This window comes from Prionailurus bengalensis, chromosome A2 (assembly GCF_016509475.1).
Source record: "Prionailurus bengalensis isolate Pbe53 chromosome A2, Fcat_Pben_1.1_paternal_pri, whole genome shotgun sequence".
NCBI classification, from domain to species: Eukaryota; Metazoa; Chordata; class Mammalia; order Carnivora; family Felidae; genus Prionailurus; species Prionailurus bengalensis.
Window position 1 is genome coordinate 140,569,477 of NC_057348.1, and position 19,601 is coordinate 140,589,077.

General features: G+C 39.0%; 1 protein-coding gene and 1 pseudogene across 1 annotated transcript; one reads left to right on the top strand and one right to left on the bottom strand.

Moving 5' to 3' along the window:
* Positions 1 to 2,069: 2,069 nt before the first annotated feature.
* Positions 2,070 to 2,274, bottom strand: LOC122488879 (annotated as a pseudogene).
* Positions 2,275 to 10,688: 8,414 nt separating this feature from the next.
* Positions 10,689 to 18,654, top strand: LOC122486473 (hyaluronidase-4-like). Its single transcript, XM_043585859.1, has 4 exons — positions 10,689 to 10,866; positions 11,552 to 12,503; positions 16,092 to 16,181; positions 18,120 to 18,654. The coding sequence occupies exons 2-4, from the start codon at positions 11,583 to 11,585 to the stop codon at positions 18,564 to 18,566; spliced, it is 1,458 nt and encodes a 485-aa protein (XP_043441794.1). The 5' UTR covers positions 10,689 to 10,866; positions 11,552 to 11,582; the 3' UTR covers positions 18,567 to 18,654.
* The last annotated feature ends 947 nt before the right edge of the window (positions 18,655 to 19,601 follow it).

Genomic DNA, 19,601 nt, shown 5'->3' on the forward strand with positions numbered 1-19,601 from the left:
AAACTCACAAACCACGAGATCAAGACCTAAGCCAAAACCGAGTTGAACACAACCAGTGAGCCACCCAGGTGCCTTGACATTGTTATTCTTTAATCACACATTTCCTTTCATTTTCTTGTTAAAAAGCAAAACAAAACAAAAATATTTATTTTTACAGCTCCTTGTTAGCCAATATTTTCAACCCCTACCGTTGTATCAGCAGGCTCATTTTTCTAGATCTTTAAAAAAATATAATACTTTGCAAGGCAATTATGAACCCTTTTGTTAACATTTTTGTTAATCATTTCATTTATTCATTTGGCTCCATGCTTTTTGTTCTTTTTGTCAGACATATTTTTCTACAAATGAATGTCTGGCATTTTAAACTAGGTCTGTCTTTGACTTCAATTCTAATACGAAATTTTTTTTTTCTCAATTCATTTTTTGGTATGTGAATTCATTATAAAATAAAAATAAAAGTTTCCTTTCTTCTGGTACTTAAAAAATCAAATAATGGGGCACCTGGGTGGCTCAGTTGGTTAAGCGTCCAACTTCAGCTCAGGTCATGATCTCACGGTCTGTGAGTTGGAGCCCCGCTTTGGGCTCTGTGCTGACAGCTCAGAGCCTGGAGCCCGTTTCAGATTCTGTGTCTCCCTCTCTCTCTCTCTGCCCCTCCCCTGTTCATGCTCTGTCTCTGTCTGTCTCAAATATAAATAAACGTTAAAAAAATTAAAAAAAAAAGCTTTTAAAAAATCAAATAAGTCTTATCTGTTATGATTTAATTAGACTGTAGTCACTCCAGTTCTCTGCATTTAAAAAATTCTTTCTAGTGTAATATTCACCCACTTTAAATCTCAATGTTACTTTTTTTTTAATGTTTATTGGGGCTTCTGGGTGGCTTAGCTGGTTAAGGGTCCGACTTCAGTTCAGGTCATGATCTCATGATTCATGAGTTTAAGCCCCACATCAGGCTCTGTGCTGACAGCTCAGAGCCTGGAGCCTGGTTCAGATTCTGTGTCTCCCTCTCTCTACCTCTCTCTCTCTCTCAAAAATAAACAAACATTAAAATAAATAAATAAGTAAATGTTTATTTTATTTAAGAGGGGAGGGCATAGAGAGAGGGGACAGAGGATCTGAAGCAGGCTCTGCACTGACTGTAGCGAGACTGGTGCTGGACTTGAACTCATGAACCATGAGATCATGAGATCATGACCTGAGCTGAAGTCAGATGCTCAGCTGACTGAGCCACCCAATTGTCCCTCAATGTTATTTTGAAATATAATTTATTATGCCACATTGTTCTCTATGCCTATTTCATCCACTAGATTATAAACTCCTTGAAAAATGGGCTTCACTAATCTTCCTTTACACACCCTTATTTCCTTATCCCTTGTTGACTCATAAGAATATAATCAATTATGATATTTATTCATATTATTTCTCATTCATTTCTGGCTTCCATACTGAGGCACTTGAAAAAAAAATTTAAGTAATCTCTATGCCCAATGTGGGGCTAGAACTTGCAACCCTGAGATCAGGAATCATTAGCACTACTGACTGAGTCAGCTGGGTGCCCCTGCACTTGAAAAAATTTCATAAAACCAATGAACATTTTTTAAAACTAAATTTTTAAAACCTTCTCAAAGTTAAGTGGAACTGAGGAGGGATGGAAATAGCATTGGGAATTATTAACCCAGAAAAGGGATTTTGGTCTATTTTCTATCTGTGGACCTTAATATTCTCTCAAAAATAGATGAAGTATTCCAGTGCACTCATTAGCTTGAACTCATGATTGTGTGAGGCCTTTCTCTCACGGGAAGAATGAATAAAGTACAAATCGGTTGAATGAAGATGGCTAACAATTCTACAATTAAAATTTAAAAATATACAAAAACTGCTTATTTCTAAGCAGTTTAAACTAACTCATATATAAAGTTAATCATACTATCAAATCTAATTGATTTCGTCAATTTTATTACATGTTTGATTTTATATTTTTTTGTGATTTCATATTTCTCCATTTTGTAGGCTGAGCAGAAAGTATTATAAAACTTCTTCCTTCCTTCCTCTCTCCCTGTCTCTTTCTTTCTTCAGACTGCATCCTCTCCCTCTTGCTCTCCCAAAGAAGAAAAGAACCAGTATCAATGGTGAATGGCAGTTGCAGAAACACCGAGAATCGGCTCTAGGCTCAGGAGAGATTGCTGTGTCTCCTGCTGGTGGTTTCCGGAGCTCTATACTTTCAGAGAAACTTCTCTAGTAACAAACTGTAGAGATGATCCTTGAAAGTATAGTCTTGGAAATTTATGGGTCTCTTGAATTTACACTGGGTAATTGCTATATATGTAGAGTGTCCATATAATTTATTGTCTAAATTGGGCCATTTTGAGAATTAAAAGGTGTCACTACTAATGATCGCCTGAGGACAGTGGGTATAAACTGTGACTGTCCCCAACAAACAGGTCACCCTATAGACAAGGTGTTAGGGGAGCACTTTTTTCCCCCCAGCATTTTGTATCCTTGAGGGGAAGGAATTTCCAGAATAGTATGGGAGAAACACTTTTCTCTCTTTCTGCCTCTTCTCTTATCCCTCCCCAGGGGATGGGGAATGATTTTGCTGATTGATGAGTTTGGGAGAGGAAAACTGAGCATGTAATTTCCAAGTATGACTACTGCCAAAGCAACCAGTGTAATGCTTGAAACTTCTAAAAATAAAGATTTCTCCAGATGCTTGTTGCAGAAGTTTCTGACATTATATAAAATAATATATATATATTTTGCTTGATAATTCTAATTTTAAATGTCCATATGGACTTTTGGAAAAACTAAATTTAAGCATATCCCTCTCTTCACCACAACTCCCTCTACTGTAAACCTTTTCATATGTTCAGGTAATATGTTCTTTTTAAAGGACAGCTTTCCTATTTTTACACATCACCAAACACCTTCTCTGTTTCGGAGAATCCTCTGTTTAATTAAATTTAAATTGAACTCTTACTTTTTGCGTCCACTACCTTTTTGATTTAAGCAACACATCAAGTTTCATCTACTTTATTTTGTGTATTCTTGAGCTACATTTATTATTAATCTACATTTTGAAAAAGATTTTATTTTTTTAAGCAATCTCTGTGCCCAACATGGGGCTCAGACTTACAACTCCGAGATCAAGGGTTGCACGTTCCATGGACTGTGCTAGCTGGGCACCCCATCTTATTAATCTAAAATTTAAAATGTAACCCAGATTGTGGAGCCTAGGTTGGGAAGATTGTTTTGTTTTTTTCTTTTTTTAAAGACTTCCCTGTAAAAGAGTAGAGCTTAAGTGTGTTACTTTTGAGTACCCTATAGATCTTTCTCTGATACTGAACCTTTAATGTTAAAGACAGAATCAAAAGACACACTAAAGGCAACACTAAATATTAACAAATACCTGTTTTTCAACTGCTTGAAAAAGCGAGATGGCTTCATAAATAATCATGAAAGATTCAGTGCTATTCCAAATATATAGATCTTTTGGATTAAGAAATGTCTACAATTGTTTATTGCTATATTACGCCTCTCTCTTAAATCTGTCAAAACCGACCTTGCTCTTATTTCAGGACTAGAAGACATCAAGTACTAGGACTCTGAATCGAGTGTCAGTCTCTTCCTTTAGCTCTTCAGGAGTAAATTCATTTGAGCAGCCCGAAGTTGAGAGGTTGGTACCATTCGAGCTTTCCTTCTTGAGAAGGAATCCTCCCTCCACTCCAGCTGATGGAGCTTGAGCAAGAGGTACCAAGAGGGCACAGAGAGACTGACCTTGAGTCTAAGGAACAATATGCCTCCACTCAATTGATTTAGTCAGAAGCCCCTGCATAGTTTGAAACTAGTCAGCATCTAACTCCCCCAGCAAGTTGCCTTTTCTTGGTATTCATCTTCCACAGCTCATCACCTTCCTTAAATGCTTCTGGCCCCTCATCTTTAGGTCTGCGGTATCGTCCTTTTTATTTTTTCTTTCTGTTGTTGGATATTTTCTCTCCTTCGATTTTGAGCTGATCCTCAAAATCCTATCTTCAGGTCTCCTCTCTTTCCTGTAGAGATTTCTCTCCTCGCTACCACCTCAACACAGAAGATTCCCAATTCTACACCAATAGAAAAATTCCCAACTGCTTGCTAGATGTCACCAACCTGAGATATCTATAGTTCAAAACGCAATGTCTGTTACCATTTATATATACCTTTTGTCTCTCTTCCACTGTCTTTCTTTTTGCCATCCCCTCCATCCGGACTCCCTTTACAATTTCAGCCTGCTAAATTCTTCTGGTAAGTTAAGCCTTAAATATCACCTCCAGCTCCAAGCTTATTCAGATTTTTTAAACCACATTTGATGTCTTCATGTTTTGAACTCACATGGCATTCCGGGTATGACTCAATTCAAAACTGATTTTCTTCCACATAATTTGTAGGTTATTTATATAATCATCTTATCCTCATACTATAGGTCATAATTTACTCCTACTATACTATACACATGTTAAGACAATATAGCTTTTCCTTCTCTGTAACTAGCTGATTATCCTCACAAGCCACCACCTACCTGGCATGAATAAAGCACAGAAATAAATGGCATATATGACATGACATTGTTTCTCTAAAGAAATGCATGAGTAGGGTTATATGCATATTTTTCCTGACTTCATCCACCACTGAGGATGAATGTTTCACATGTGAAATAATACAGAAAAATGCCAATGCTCCGATCTCTCATGTAGATGATCAACATTTCACACTGATTGCCCTCTCCAATTTTTACCTGTGGTTTCCTAGAGGAAGGGACAAGATTCTCATATAATCAGCACTCTGCACTCCTTCTGTTCAAGGTCATCTGCTTTTACTTTATGGCTTATTGTGTCAGTTTGCTCAAGGTTTTTTGCCCCTGCTCTTTTCTGTGTGGCCAGCAGTCTACTCCAGACCACTAAATACTGTTCCTTTTATCTCTCCCCAGGTAGCTGAGAAGCTTGCCTGAATTCCACAGGAGAATTGTAGGTCCTACAGCGGGAGGAAACAGTGCTTCCTCTTACCTCACAGCTCTTGTATCCAGAACATGCAGGCTCCTGAAGGCAGGAGTCAATGAGAGCCCAGGATCACACAAGGACTTTGGATGCACCTATGGAAAGGGGCAAGAGTAGAGAAATCATAAGTCCATTTATTTGGGTCTCCTATAATATATTTTAGTGAAGATATATAACTTTCCTTCATAGCAGTCTTGCACAAGTTTTGAATCTTCTCTTTAATTATGTTTTCTAGCTGTTTCTTGCTGGTGGATAGAAATACCTCTGACTTCTATATTAATCTTATATCCAGCTACCTGATAAGCTCTATTTTTTCAATAATTTATATACCCTTTTGAGTTTTCTGCATAAGCAATAATGTCTGAGTGTGGCGGTTTCACTTTCTCCTTTCCAATTATTAGGCCTGTAAAAGCAGGGGAGTAAATGGAATTACACTGTTGTAAGGTTATTACATTTGTGAAGCGGGGAATGTAAAATGTCAAGTGGAAAGTGATAATTGAAAAATGGGAAACAAACTGTTGGGTATAAAATGTAAAGTGTGAATAGCGACAGTATCGATAGTAAATAGACACTGATGAGGTAAGTGATCCTAATGTTAGTCTTAGAACAAAATGAGAGACTAAGAGAAAAACTACCAGGTGTACTCACAACTGCAAAGAACCCCCCCCCCCCCCCCCCCCCCCCCCCCCCCCCCCCCCCCCCCCCCCCCCCCCCCCCCCCCCCCGCCGCCGCCATTCCCAAAACCAGCCAGGGCGTGCCCAGTTGTGGTCTGACCTAAAGGAGGGAACCAATCAAGTTCTGCTGAGCGTTCAAATTTAAATGTCAACCAATAACAGCTCTGTAACCGCGAAAAATCCCTAACTTGTTTGTGCCTGTCTATAAAAGAAGCTGTAAGATCCTCGCTCGGGCCTCTTAGCGTCACTGGCAACGAGTGCGCCGAGGACCAGGTTTGAACCTGCAATAAACGACCCTTGCCGCTTGGCTTTGACTCTGGACTCTGGTGGTTTGTTTTCGGGGGGGGGGGGGGGGTCTCTCGAATTGGGGCATATCAAAACATTAGCAATATAATAAAAAGAAATACAGTTAAGAGGCCAGTAGATGAAATGGAACGACAAAAAATATTAAAGAAACCCAAAAGAAGGCAAGAAAGTCATAACAGATAAAAAAGATAAGATATAAAAGGAAAGCAAGTAGCAATATCAGAGGCTTAAATCAACTATATTGATAATCACATTTTGTGCAAATGGGCTAAATGATGAGGTTTTGGGGTGATAATGGGGTTTGTGGGGTCTGGAGCCGATGACCGAGAAAGAATTCTCGAAGAGGTCTTTGGTGCAAAAGGGTGATTTTATGGAAGCACAAGGACAGGATCCGTGGGCAGAAAGAGCTGTCCTGGGACCACGAGGAGAGACTGGTTGTATACTATGGGGTTGGGGGAGGAAAAGTTCAGAAGTTTCCAGTGAGATTTTAATATGCTAAGGAAGATTCCCAAGGTACTGGAGGCCTAGCTATTGTCAAGCTAAGGTTGTTTTTCCCTCTAGCAAAGCATTACCATTAAGACAGCAGGGAGTTCTTGGAGAAACCTTTTACTCTGCCAGCCTCAAGTATTTGTCAATGGGCCGCAGGTTCTAAGGAGATTTAATTCTAACATTTCCTCCTGCCTTTGTTTCCCACATCATTATGGAGGGGTGGTGGAAACAGGTCCTGCAGACTGAGATCTCTATCAGTTAAAGGTTTGTTTTCCCCCTTTTCCTTTGTTCTCGGGCAGCCAGGAGTGCCCGAGGAATATCAACACATCTCCCACCTGGGGGTGGGGGCGTTTGCGGCCTGTCAGCTTGCCTCAGGCTCCCTCCTCACTAAACACACCAGTTAAAAGGCAGATGTTGTCAGACTGGGTTAAAACAAGTCTCAACTGCATGCTGCCTGCAGGAGAAACATTTAATTAAATTAATTAATTAATTTGAGAGAGAGGGAGAGACGGGCGGTGGGGGGGCGGGGGGGGGGGGCGCAAGCAGGAGTGTGCACCAGAGCAGGAGAGGGCAGAGGGCGAGGAGAAAATCTTAAGCAGGCTCCACACTCAGCATGAGCCAGATGCGCGGCTCCGTCACGACCATGACATCATGACCTGAGCTGAAATCCAGACTTAGATGCTGAACTGACTGAGTCACCCAGACACCCCCGGGAGAAACCTTTTAAGTAAAAAGACGCAGAAAGGCTGGAAGTAAGAGGAAGGGAGAAGATATAGTACTTTGAGAACAGTAAGCAGAAGAAAGCTGGACTAGCCATATTAATATGAAACTAGGCTTCCTGACAAAGAGTATTAAAAAAGATAAAGAGGGTTGTTATATAAAAAGAACAAAAACCGGGAAGACTCAGCCCCAATCCAAAATATGCACCCACCTATGATGTTATGATTTATAATAAGAAATATGTTTGATCTTCATCCTGTTTTTGTTACAGAGCTCCTAAAACCCTTGCAATTTCTTGGGGTGCCTGGGTGGCTCAGCCGGTTAAGGGTCCCACAACTGACATAGAGGAGCCAGCTGGTGTCCTTTCTCTTCCTCTTCCTCTCAGCCCCTCCCCCACTCCTGCTGGTGTACTCACTCTCTCAAAAAATAAATAAGTAAAACCCTTGAAGTACCCCCCCCCTCCCAGAGGGATAAAGGTGTCTCTTGTTATGTCAATGAGGTGACCTCAGACGCACCTCTGGAAAGGGGCTGGTGACCTGGGAACCAGCCACTGTGCTCAGAGGGCTGGAGCTTTCCACCCAGCGTTTTTTAGAGACCAGTTCTCGAGGCTTCAGTTTGGTTTAAAAGCCTCAGCCAAGTGCTCCTTGTGTTTAAGAAATGGGAAGGGACAAAGTTGGTCCAGCTATTCCATAGGCACTCCTTTAGTTGGTGGTCCTATGGCTGTTCTATACGTACCTCTGCCCCTGGACATTTTGGTGGGAGAATAATATTAGTGTTGTTCTAAAGTGGCTCTAAAGCTGTGGTGGCCTACAGGCCAAGCAAACCAAAATCTAACGTCTCAAGATAACAAAATTGAGACCTAAAGACAAACACGTTACAGCCAGCTAGACCTTTAAGCTATAGCCAATCAATAATTGCCCTGCTCTGGGGCTCCTGGGTAGCTCAGTCCATTAAACATCCGACTTTGGCTCAGGTCATGATCTCAAGGTCTGTGAGTTCCAGCCCCACATCGGGCTCTGTGCTGACAGCTCAGAGCCTGGAGCCTGCTTCATGATTCCGTGTCTCCCTCTCTCTTTGCCCGCCCCCCGCGCCAACTCCCTCTCATGCTCTGGCTCTCTCTCTCTCTCAAAAATAAATAAACATTAAAAAAAATAATTGTCTCGCTTTGCTTTCACCTTTTCCCTATAAAAGTCTCTACCAGAGCTCCTGTCAGTAGAGTTCTCCCTAAGCACTTCTGGCTTGGTGCTGCCCCATTCAAATTGGCTTTTGCTCAAATAAACTCAAACTATTTAATATGCCTCAGTTTACCTCTTAACAGTTCATATAATTTCTTTTCCCCAAATTTAAAGCCTATATGATAAAAAGCAATTTCCCTACTTATTTCTGGAAAAATTATAAAACCCCATAAGCTTTTTAGAGAAATTTTGTTACTTCCTTTTCTTTGGGTACAGACATTTAAATAATTTGAAATTGACCTAGCTTGTCGTTTTATTCAAAATTGGAAATACAGGTGAATGTGAGCAAAACACTCTAGTGAGTCTAATCTGATTTAATCATCTTCTTTCTTTTTTGGAAAACTATTACTATTTCTCTGAGAAAATAAAAACCATAAATAACCTGCAGGTAAAACAAAAGCAAAAACACAAAACCAATTTGAATGCCTTCAACAGGGCTCCAATTATCAGGCAAACAAGACCTTGGCTTGAGAGTAAATTTCATCTTTGCTTGGCATCCCCCACAATATATTTTAAGAGGCTCTATAGTATAGCTATAAAACCTTGTTGTTTTTAGTTCATTTATTTATTTACCTATTTATCTATCTATCTATTTATTTAAAGTAATCTCTACACTCAACGTGGGGCTCAAACTCACAACCTGGAGATCAAGAGTCACATACTCTTCCAACTAAGCCAGCCAGGCACCCCTAAACTTGTTGAAGTTGTAAACCCCAAAGAGATTTTTTTTACTGGATCCTAATAATGCATTGTCATAATAAAGAGTGACTGGTGATTTTATCGTATGTTAAAAAAACCACAAGATTTTCTGTCATTGAGTGCAAAGAATGAAATCCCCAATCACACATGAATTTGGACTTTAAGTACACACACACACACACACACACACACACACACACCTATATTTAGAACCATCTTAATAAGTTTACATTTCAGTGGAAGAAAATGTATAACAAAAGCATGATAAAACCACATCTTTCTCACCTTTGACACAGTTCTTGGCAGAATTGAAAAAGAGGCTCACAGAACTCTGAATGCTATTGGCAAATGATGCCCTGCCCCCTAATACTTCTCACTGCAAAAATCTAAGATACCAATGACAAGTAGGTTACCATTAAAACAGATTATTTACTTCCCTTTAAGAGTCCATCAGAACTCACTCCACCACACCTTTGATGCATAAAACCCCAACTCCCAGGTTATTTTTATCACTTGTACTTTTCTCTCTGTACCTTCACATAGAGCCAAATTCACATCACTCCCTGAACCTGGCCAACTTGCCCGTTATGTCCTTTGTCACTTCAAATCTGTAATCAAGAAAATCCCCTAGATCATAAAATGACCCGAGCAGCCTGGGATCCGAGCTATCCTCCACCTAGTCCAGACCTTAACCCACGGCTTTTATAGAGTGAGGGGCATGGTGGTGAGATCAAAAGGTAGTTATCTAAAGTGGCACCACCTGTGCATGATAGGCTTTCTACTGATTCTCTAACGAGGAGCCTTCTGTGCACCATTTAAGGGGAGATCAGAGCAAGTCTTCCCACATTCCAGTCAGGGCTTACATTAGCATCCATGGGGCCTGGAACACGTAGCCCCAAGGGAGGTCATTGCATAGGCATGAACAAGATGGCGGGCCAAAGATGGAGTCTGTGTTGTCAGCGCTCCTACAAATTCAATGAACAAAACCCAAAGTGTGTGTATGCGTGTGTATGTATGTATGTATGTATGTATAAATAAATAAATAAATAAATAAATTTAGATCAGATTTATATTCTGAATAATAAAAATGGCTAGAAAATGGAATAAAATCTCAGTAAGCATCACGAGGAAACAATTATATTTAAAAATTCACACTGTTTAATAATGCATAATTTTGTTACTGTAGTATAAGTTCATTATAAAATGCATACTAGGGACCAAGATAATGCCAAAGTCTTTACAATCTTAGGGTGCGATTTTATGAGTTAACACATGATTTTGGTTGGTAACATTTCTTGAGTTTAATATATTAAATAAAGACAGCAAGAACTACACAAGAAGTAACATATGACTCTCAAAAAGATACTGAGTTTAATTACATCAGAGAAAAATTTGTGATTCCTTTATATAAAAAAATATGTACATGATAAAATAATTTGGATATATAACTTCAACTCTGCTGCTTGCAGAATGAGATCTCATTGGCTGGAATGCATCATTTATTAGGCAGTCCTTGTATTCTGGGAAGATTCTTTGGCAGTTTTTGGTCAACTGACTATTTAGAAGGGGTTTGGAGAGCCAGGTTTCATTTGAGATATAACTGGTGAAAATACAGCCCAATTTCTTCAAGAGAAAACCATGAAGTTAAAGAACTAATAGGTTTTTAGGCTTCTTTATATACCTGAGAGAAGATAGCACCGAATCCATAATCAACAGCAGGTAAATGCCATGTATGTTTTCTATTTTAGCCTATGCTAATTCCAAAGGTGATTGCTATCTTTTACAAATAGACAAAATGAAGCAAAACCAATGGACAAACACATCTTTGAGGCCAGTGAATTTCCAATAGCAAGCAAGGTATTGCTTACTGGTGGTATCATTTGTTATTTCTTTTATTCTAGTTAATATTTGTTAAAATATCAACATTTGTTAATTTTCAACAGGGCATGCCCTTGGTCACTTTGCCAGTAATCAATAAGGAGATAGGGCAATCCATTCCTAGTTCCCCTTACAACCAAAGTTATGTCTGTACAGGATGGTGTAGATCAATGTAGTCAGAATAGTAAGAAATTAAAGCCAGAACATCTAGCATGTACAGTTGGCATAGCTGAGAATATGTGTGAAAACTTTTACTTTAGTTTTTATTCACTGGATTTTGTTTTCATGTTTTCAGTGTTTTTTTTTTAAAAAGCCTCATTTTTCTTCCCTTGGTTCAAATGAAACTATAAATTAATCCTAGAGAGCAATAAACCTTATAAGTCTTAAAAAGAAATTGTTCTACCATTTAAAGAACAGCTTGAACACCATTGTGAGTTTACTTCATTTGCTACTCCCTGCGTAGTGTAAAACTAAAGGGACATTTGACTCCATTGTGTCTGATTTTTTTCCTCTTCTTGTTTTTAAGGAGACTGCTGTAATGGTGAAAACTACAAGCCATGTATAACCTGTGGATGGCATGGTCGGGAGTGCTGTTGCCCTTGATCAAGTTCACTCATTCAGTCCTCAAACCAGTACTGCCCCCAGTGATCAAGAACCAACCTTTCAACATGTTCTGGGCAGCCCCAACGATGCAGTGTCAACATTTCTTCAACGTGGATTTGAATCTCCCATTATTTAATATTATAGCAAATCCTGTAGAGACTCAGAGGGGGTCAACAATTGCCATATTTTATCCAAATGAATTAGGGTATTATCCTTATTTCTCTCAAGATGGAAAATCCTTTAATGGAGGGATACCACAGAATATGAGTCTTTCTAAACACCTCAGGAAGACAGCTGATGACATTGCAAAAGTTGTCTCTTGGTGGAGATCGGAAGGTCTTGTTGTCATCGACTGGGAAAGCTGGAAACCCCAATGGGATAGAAATTGGGGCAAGAGAATAATATATAAAAACCACTCCTTAGCCTTCACTAGAAACCACCATCCTGATTGGTCAGAAATGAAAGTGAAAACAATTGCCCAACAGGAATTCGAAAGTGCTGGAAGGAGTTTTATGAACACCACTCTCACATTGGCTTTAGAAATGAGACCAAAGTGTTTATGGGGCTTTTATCTCTACCCAGACTGCTACAATTATGATTATAGGACAAACCCACAGATCTACACAGGTAAATGCCCAAATGATGAAATTTCCCGCAATGACCAACTCCAGTGGCTATGGGAAAAAAGTACAGCACTTTATACGTCAATATATTTGGATAAAATATTGAAGTCAAGTTTAAATGCTTTGAAATTTGTTCATTATCGAGTTAGGGAAGCCATAAGGATCGCTGAGATGGCTAGACATGACTATATTTTGCCAGTTTTTATTTTTTCCAGACCATTTTATTTGCATAGTCTTGAAGCTTTGTCACAGGTAAGAAAAAGTAGTCACTCACCTAAAAAATGGAAATTTGGTACAATGAGTATACAAAATCTGTGAAAAAAATGTTTTAGGGTAATTATTTACCCTTAATAATAGAACACTATTTTATTATTAAAGGTACATATTTCTTCAAATGTCAATCCAGTTCTGAAACAATATCACTGACAATTAGATGTTTATTTAGTTTTTATGTGTGTATGTATGTATGTATGTATTTTCAAATGTTTATTTATTTTTGAGGGAGGCAGGGGGCAGGGAGAGGGAGGCAGGGGGCAGAGAGAGGATCCAAAGAAGGCTCTATGCTGATAGCAGAGAGCCGATGTGGGGCTCAGGCTCACTAACTGTGAGATCATGATCTGAAGTCTGACACTTAACCAACTGAGCTACCCAGGTGCCCCATGATGTTTACCTAGTTTTTTGGATGATGACTCTTTTCAGCTTAGCATTTTCAGGGTTTTCCTGTAGAATAGTTGTCAAGCTTGAGTTAAATGATGTAACAGATTAATTTTAACCCTGGAGCAATTTCAGAATCAGCTTTTTAATATAAAAGAGTAGCACCAATTTTGCAAATCTAAAAGGTATAGAATAAAGCTTGGGTAAAGTATTAATCAATTATAGTTTTTGTTATATTTCATTTTTATGTTTTAATTAAGTTCACTGAAAATAACATAGATTCTATTAATTTTATATTTAAGAGACTACAATGTGATCTAGTGGCTAATATCAAGGCATTAAAAGTGGTTTATGCAAACAGACATTGCCTTAGAAATAATACAAAGTAGGAAGAACAAAGAGGTGGGAATGAGCTTGTTTGGAAGATAATGAGTTTGCAGACACTTGGAAGTGTTCAAGCTTTAGCTAGATTGTCATTTAGATAGGACATTATTGTAGGGATTCAATCACTGGGTAGATGACTAGATAAGAAAACCCTTAAATCTCCATCCATACCTGTGGCTCACATTTCTGTGATTCCAATGCCCAACACAGACACAGGGCCATTGGATAGACAATACACAGCTTATCTTATTAGACCACTTATGTTTGAGACAAGGGCATTTAAAAGCAGTATCAATTATTCCTCAAATATTTTAGAATAAAATCTATTGACCCAAACGCTATTGATTAGACTTGACATTTATATCGTTGAGGATTACTCAGTAATGGGTTGTTTATTCAATATGTTTAGGAGGAAAAGAGTATTAGCGTCTTGACAAAAAGTTGGAAGATTTCAGAGTTATCTAATCCACCTCTGACCCAAACATGGATTCTTTCTTATCTGGCCTCTGCTTCAACACTTTTTGATGGGCTCTCCCTATTCCAGAAGAAAAATTGCCATTTTGGGACGATGTTAATTCCCAGAAAGTTCTTGAGTATGTTGAGTCTACTCTGCCCCTGGATAATTCACATCATTAAGTCTAATTCTACCTTCTGGTGTAACCTAGAATAAATCAAATCCTTCTTTGAAAAGTCAGTTCTTCAGGTATTTGAAGACGTCAGTCATACCTAGCAGTCTTCTTGATAAGATATTCCTCAAGTAACAGATCTTTCGAATCATGTCACTTTCTCAAATCCTTTTGGGAAAAGACTAGGTTACATTTATTCATTCCAAAATTATTTATTGAGTGACTACAATGTGTCAGACATGATATGTTACTAATAATAATAACAGTAGAAACTGATAATAGTCCAGTGAGATAGTTTCTTTTGATAGAAAATGAGAGAATGAGATGAACCACATTTTAATAAAAGTCTTTTTCATAACTGTCCCATTTTTGTACTATTAGACATCTGCCATAAATTATGGGCTACGTATCATCTCTGAGCTCTACTTTGGAAATCAATAGACCACATACTCGACTCATCAAAAGCTATAGAGGGGGGCAGATGGGGAGAGAGAGAGAATCTTAAGCAGGGCTCTATCCCACCACCCTGGGATTGTGATCTGAGCCAAACTCAAGAGTTGGACACTCAGCCGACTGAGCCACACAGGTCCCCCTATATTGAAGCATTTTAATCCTATCCTGTTGCCTTCACATATCAAAAAATGAGATGGGTCTTTCTTACCGATTGTCTACATAACATAACTTTTCAATGAAATAATTTAAAATGTCAGCTTTGCTTGATATATTCTTTCAGAGGTGTCTCAATTTAAGTGAGTGACTTGATTTATATTTAAGGAATGTGATATTAGTATAACAGTGCAATATAATAGAAGGATGATTTCCTTTCTATTGGTATTACCTAGATAAATTGCAGACCACAAGCACTAGTGTTACTGGAGGTTTTCGTAATGCAGGGAAGTTTTGCTGTGGCGTGGTCATCTTCTCAACCTTGTTTTTGAATACTGTGTCTTTGCACTGGATCTCTGGCTCTCCACACCTCGGAGGGAAGGGAAGAATGCAGGTTCCTTCATCTATCATCTCTCTGTTTCATCCTCCTTTATTCCCCGTTCCTTTGCTCTTGGTCTATAAACGTGAACATAACCTCCTCCGTTTCTTGTCTTGGTGAATTATAATCTACTTCGTCACCCAGCTTGAGAGTCAAGCTCCTTTCTCTTTTCATTATCTAATAGGTATCCATCCAAATCACTCTTCAGTCTGCCCCTCTGCTTTGCAAGGACCGACATGGCCTTTGTTGAGACCCTCATCATTTCTCATTGAGCAGTGTCCATCATCTCCTAATGGATGCCCCTTGCTATCTTCTTGGCTTCCCCTTCCAATACATGTGTTATGTGACAGCCAAAAGCATCTATCAAAGTTGCAAATTGGTGGCTTTCCAGTACTAAAACTTTTTTTGTAGTCAAGTCCTAATAATTTAAAATAGCCTAAAAGACTTTGTATTTAGATCCTATTTATATACAAAGATTCAGATGCCTTCCCTTCTTCCCCAGTCCCCTGTGCTTTACCACAGGAGTTACAGCAGTTCTCTGGGTGGACTATGTTTCTTTTCTACATGTGAACCTCTGCCCTTATTCTTCTACTGTACACCAAATTCTGCTCTCTCTAATCTATCTTATGAAATTTGTACTCATTTCAAAAGACATATCTGAAATCTCACCTCCTGAAGAAAGCTTTTCCAGACTCTTCTATGTAGCATTAAGCAGTACCTCTAATCTATATGTCTAATAGGCCAGTATAGAACTTAATTTGTTATACTATACTTCATTTTTTTTATCACAGCAAACTTTGTTCTTTTTTTTTTTTTAAATTACTATTGTTCAGTGGTTAGAGGTAGTATAACATCAGAGTTGAGAGTTCCAGCAAATTATAATTAGTTGTCTTTATGTCTGTCTCAACCATCACACTAAAGTGCTTCCTTGAGGACAGGAACTAGAATCCATTCCATTTTTACATTCTCAGTGTCTAGTATATTGTCTGGAACATCATAAATATTTATCAAATAAAAGAAAGTCACCAAGGCAGAATCGCCTTTTCTAATAATTCTCTACAGTGCTTTGTTTCAGAAACAAGGATAACATTATCGATGTGTTTTTTACCACAATCGATGAGTTAAGTCTTATCACTGAAATGTCAATGACTAAGTTTGGCAGAAACTACTTGTGATACTTCTCTTTTTTAGGAAGACTTAGTACATACAATTGGTGAGAGTGCCGCGTTGGGAGCGGCAGGAATAATACTGTGGGGAGGATACGAATACTCTGATTCAAAGGTAAGCAGTGATTTCTCCGTCAGCATCTTGAACATTTTCTAGATATTGTTTTTGTTTTGATTTTTCACATTAGATCCGAATGATTATTTGCTCAGATGACTCTAATGAAGTTCAAAGAGTATGGGGACGAACATTGTTTGAACACCTACTCTGTGGCAGCCACCGTGGTTAAGTCGTAGTGTGGAAAGAGCATACGTTTTTGAATCAGACAGCCCTAAAGGAGAATTCTATTTTTACATTCTAGAAGTATAATCTTAGGCAAGTTAATTCACCTCTCTGAGTCTCAGTTTCTCCATCTTAAAAAGAAAAAAAAAAAAAGAGGGGCACCTGGGCGGCTCAGTCGGTTGGGCGTCCGACTTTAGCTCAGGTCATGATCTCACCGCTGGTAGATTTGAGCCCCACATGGGGCTCTGTGCTGACAGCTCAGAGCCTGGAGCCTGCTTTGGATTCTGTGTCTCCCTGTCTGTCTGCTCCTCCCCTGCTCACACTCTGTCTCTGTCTCTCTCTCAAAAATAAATAAACATTAAAAAAAAAGATACTGAAATAAAGCCTACTCTGCAGGGATCAGTAGATGCAATGATATAATCTATATGTGAGAAAGATATAAATAATAAATTTAAAAAATAAGTATTTTTCATCCATACTAAAGAGGATAGATTTTTCTAAAAATGGTATTTTATTGCCTGATTATCCATGATAGAAACGCTCGTGGGAGGAAAAATATATGTATTATATTAACAATCTGCTCTTGTTAGTAATGCATACACAAAATAACTATTATTTTTCACAACCAACTTTTCGCATGATCTATTGTTCACCTGTCACATTGCCTAAGTGAAAATTCTGAACCGTAGCTTTTCCTCACTTCCAGGTATTAACAGATAGTCTCATTTTCGGTTATTAAAACATCTAGTCTCCAACATATAAAAGCCAAACATCATTTGGCATGGAATGAGTTAGGACAATGGGGCTGTTAAGAGCAGGAGGCGTGAAGTCGGGTCGTTTGGGGCCCAGGGCTCATGTTTTGTCACTTGCTAGCCATGTGAACTTGAGCAAGTCATCGACTTTACAATTTCTTTATCTGTAAAATGGGGGAAATAATAGTATATGTCTCACACGGTACGTGCCAAGTACATGTTTGCTATCATTATGTGGGTAAACATTTCCTGCACCTCCTCCCCACACCACAAGCTTAGGTCTTAGGTATGGGGAAGAGAAGTATGGGGCAAGTTCTCTGTTCATTTGCTTTAAAGATAGGTGTGGGAGACTGGGTCAGAAAGGAGACAAAGTGGGCAATGTAATTTTTATTGATTTGGGGCATTTATGATGATTTTTGTCTTTTGAAGTTCTTCCCAAACAACTGCCACATAGGTACTGGCTCTTTCTTGCATAAGGGGTCGCTGGTGTTTGGTTAGAGACACCCTCCCACCTTGCACGCAACTTGCACCCCCAGGGCTCTGCTCCTCAGGCATTGGAAAGCGGAGGCTGGCATATGCTCAGATGGGGAAGGCCGCCAGAGTTGCAGTCTGGGAAGAGGATCAGGAGATCAGATTGGAATGTGTTAAGTTTGAGATGCTTGTGAGACTTGCAGGTGGAGACGTCACATCAGTAGGTGGCTATGCAATTGGTTCAGGGATAAAGCCTGGGAGATACACATCTGGAGTTCTATTTAAAGCAAGGAGATGGGGTGAATGCTTCCAGAGAGGGTATAGCTATATGCAGTCTTAGCAAAGTCTGACCTACAATGTTTCTGCATATTAAGTTATCAGTGTTGAAGGTATTTCACAATTAAAGTTAAATTTAAAATAACCATACCATATTAATGCTGATGATCTTCCTCCTCAGCCTTACCAAATACAAAACTCCAGGTATTAATACCACCTGTATAAAAGAACCACACTTCAAGAGTGATCTAAATGCATCTCTGTTTTATTACAGAAGGCCTGCTTAACCGTGCAAAAGTCTATCCAAGGGCCATTGGGCCATTATGCAGTTAATGTGACATCTGCAGCCAAATTCTGCAGTCAAAGCCTATGTAACAATAATGGAAGGTGTGTCCGAAAAGCACCCGAGTCCTCCGCCTATCTGCATATGCCTGAAAGCAGCGCTAAGAAATACATCCTAAATAAGAGTTTCAGATTCGTCGTTTCTCCAGCCGATAAACTGAAGACAGTAAAGGTCATGAAGAACGGGTTTGTGTGTCACTGTTATTACGGCTGGCATGGGGAATCCTGCCGGCAACACTCTTCAGATCTCTTGAGAGAGAAGAATAAGGCTCCTATGACTAACTTTAAATTTTCAGTGTTTCTCAGCATGACCTTATTTATCATTCTGTTGAATTTTGTTACCCCCTATTGCAATGCCAATTTTTCCTTGCAATACTGAAGAGTAGAAAATGCTGCTTTTTTCCCCTTTAATCTACTGCTAAATATTTATTGGCTTTAAAGTAAAAAAAAAATTATTTTTTAAGTGATCATTGGTTCCATTCCTGGATCGAGTGATTGTTTATTGGGTGCTTCGTTCATGCTGGGCACTTGTGATAAGGAAGTGAACACACAAAAGTCCCTGACCTTGGGGAGCTTAGATTCTTGTAAGAAATTGAACAATAAATAAATACGTATATATCAAATGGTGATAAGTGCTATGGAAAAGAGTAAAGCAGGGTGAATGGATTAGGGGGTGTCAGGGAGCATGGACAATTATAGAGTAGACAAATAAGCCCCTTGATGAGATGGCCTGAAGGCAGAAGAAGGAGTTGGCAAATACATCTGAGAAGAGCGACCTTGGAATGCGGAATAGGAAAGAGTAAAGACAAAAACCTTTCAGGGCACTTTGGTGGCTCAGTCAGTTAAGCGTCTGACTTTGGTTCAGGTCAAGATCTCACGCCCCGTTGGGCTCTCTGCTGCCAACACAGAGCCCGCTTGGGATCCTTTGTCTTTCTCTCTCTCCCTGCCCCTTCCCTGCTTGAGTGCTCTCTCTTCTCTCAAAAATAAATAAACATTAAAACAACAACAACAAAACCTGTAAATGGGAGCAGATCTGGAGTGTTTCAGGACATCAGGAAGGCCAGTGTGACTGATGCAGGAAGAAAAGCAAATGGAATGGAGAGACAGGTGGTTAACTTTATTTGAACTAAGAGTCTGAGCGAAGGTACTTCCTTTTTTTAAATTAATAATTAATGAGAAACTTCTGGAGGAAAGCCAGTCAAATAAGATATAATATCTACATTAAAAAAAATAAATACACACTTAAATTGGATAGAAATAAGAGTATCTATTAGGATTAGATCGATATTGCTACAATGTTATTGAGAACTCCAGTAATGTATAACAAATTGGAAAATTTGTAGTAAGATCATATGGGATATGGAACAGACAATAACATGGGAGCTAAGGAAGCAACCATTATGTTCTAGCTTTT

What these genes read in the sequence shown, in the direction of transcription:
- LOC122486473 (XM_043585859.1), top strand. Translation starts at nt 11,583, where the DNA reads ATGTATAACCTGTGGATGGCATGGTCGGGAGTGCTGTTGCCCTTGATC. An exon ending in GTCTTGAAGCTTTGTCACAG is followed by an intron (nt 12,504 to 16,091) that starts GTAAGAAAAAGT and finishes TCTCTTTTTTAG; the next exon opens with GAAGACTTAGTACATACAAT. An exon ending in ACGAATACTCTGATTCAAAG is followed by an intron (nt 16,182 to 18,119) that starts GTAAGCAGTGAT and finishes GTTTTATTACAG; the next exon opens with AAGGCCTGCTTAACCGTGCA.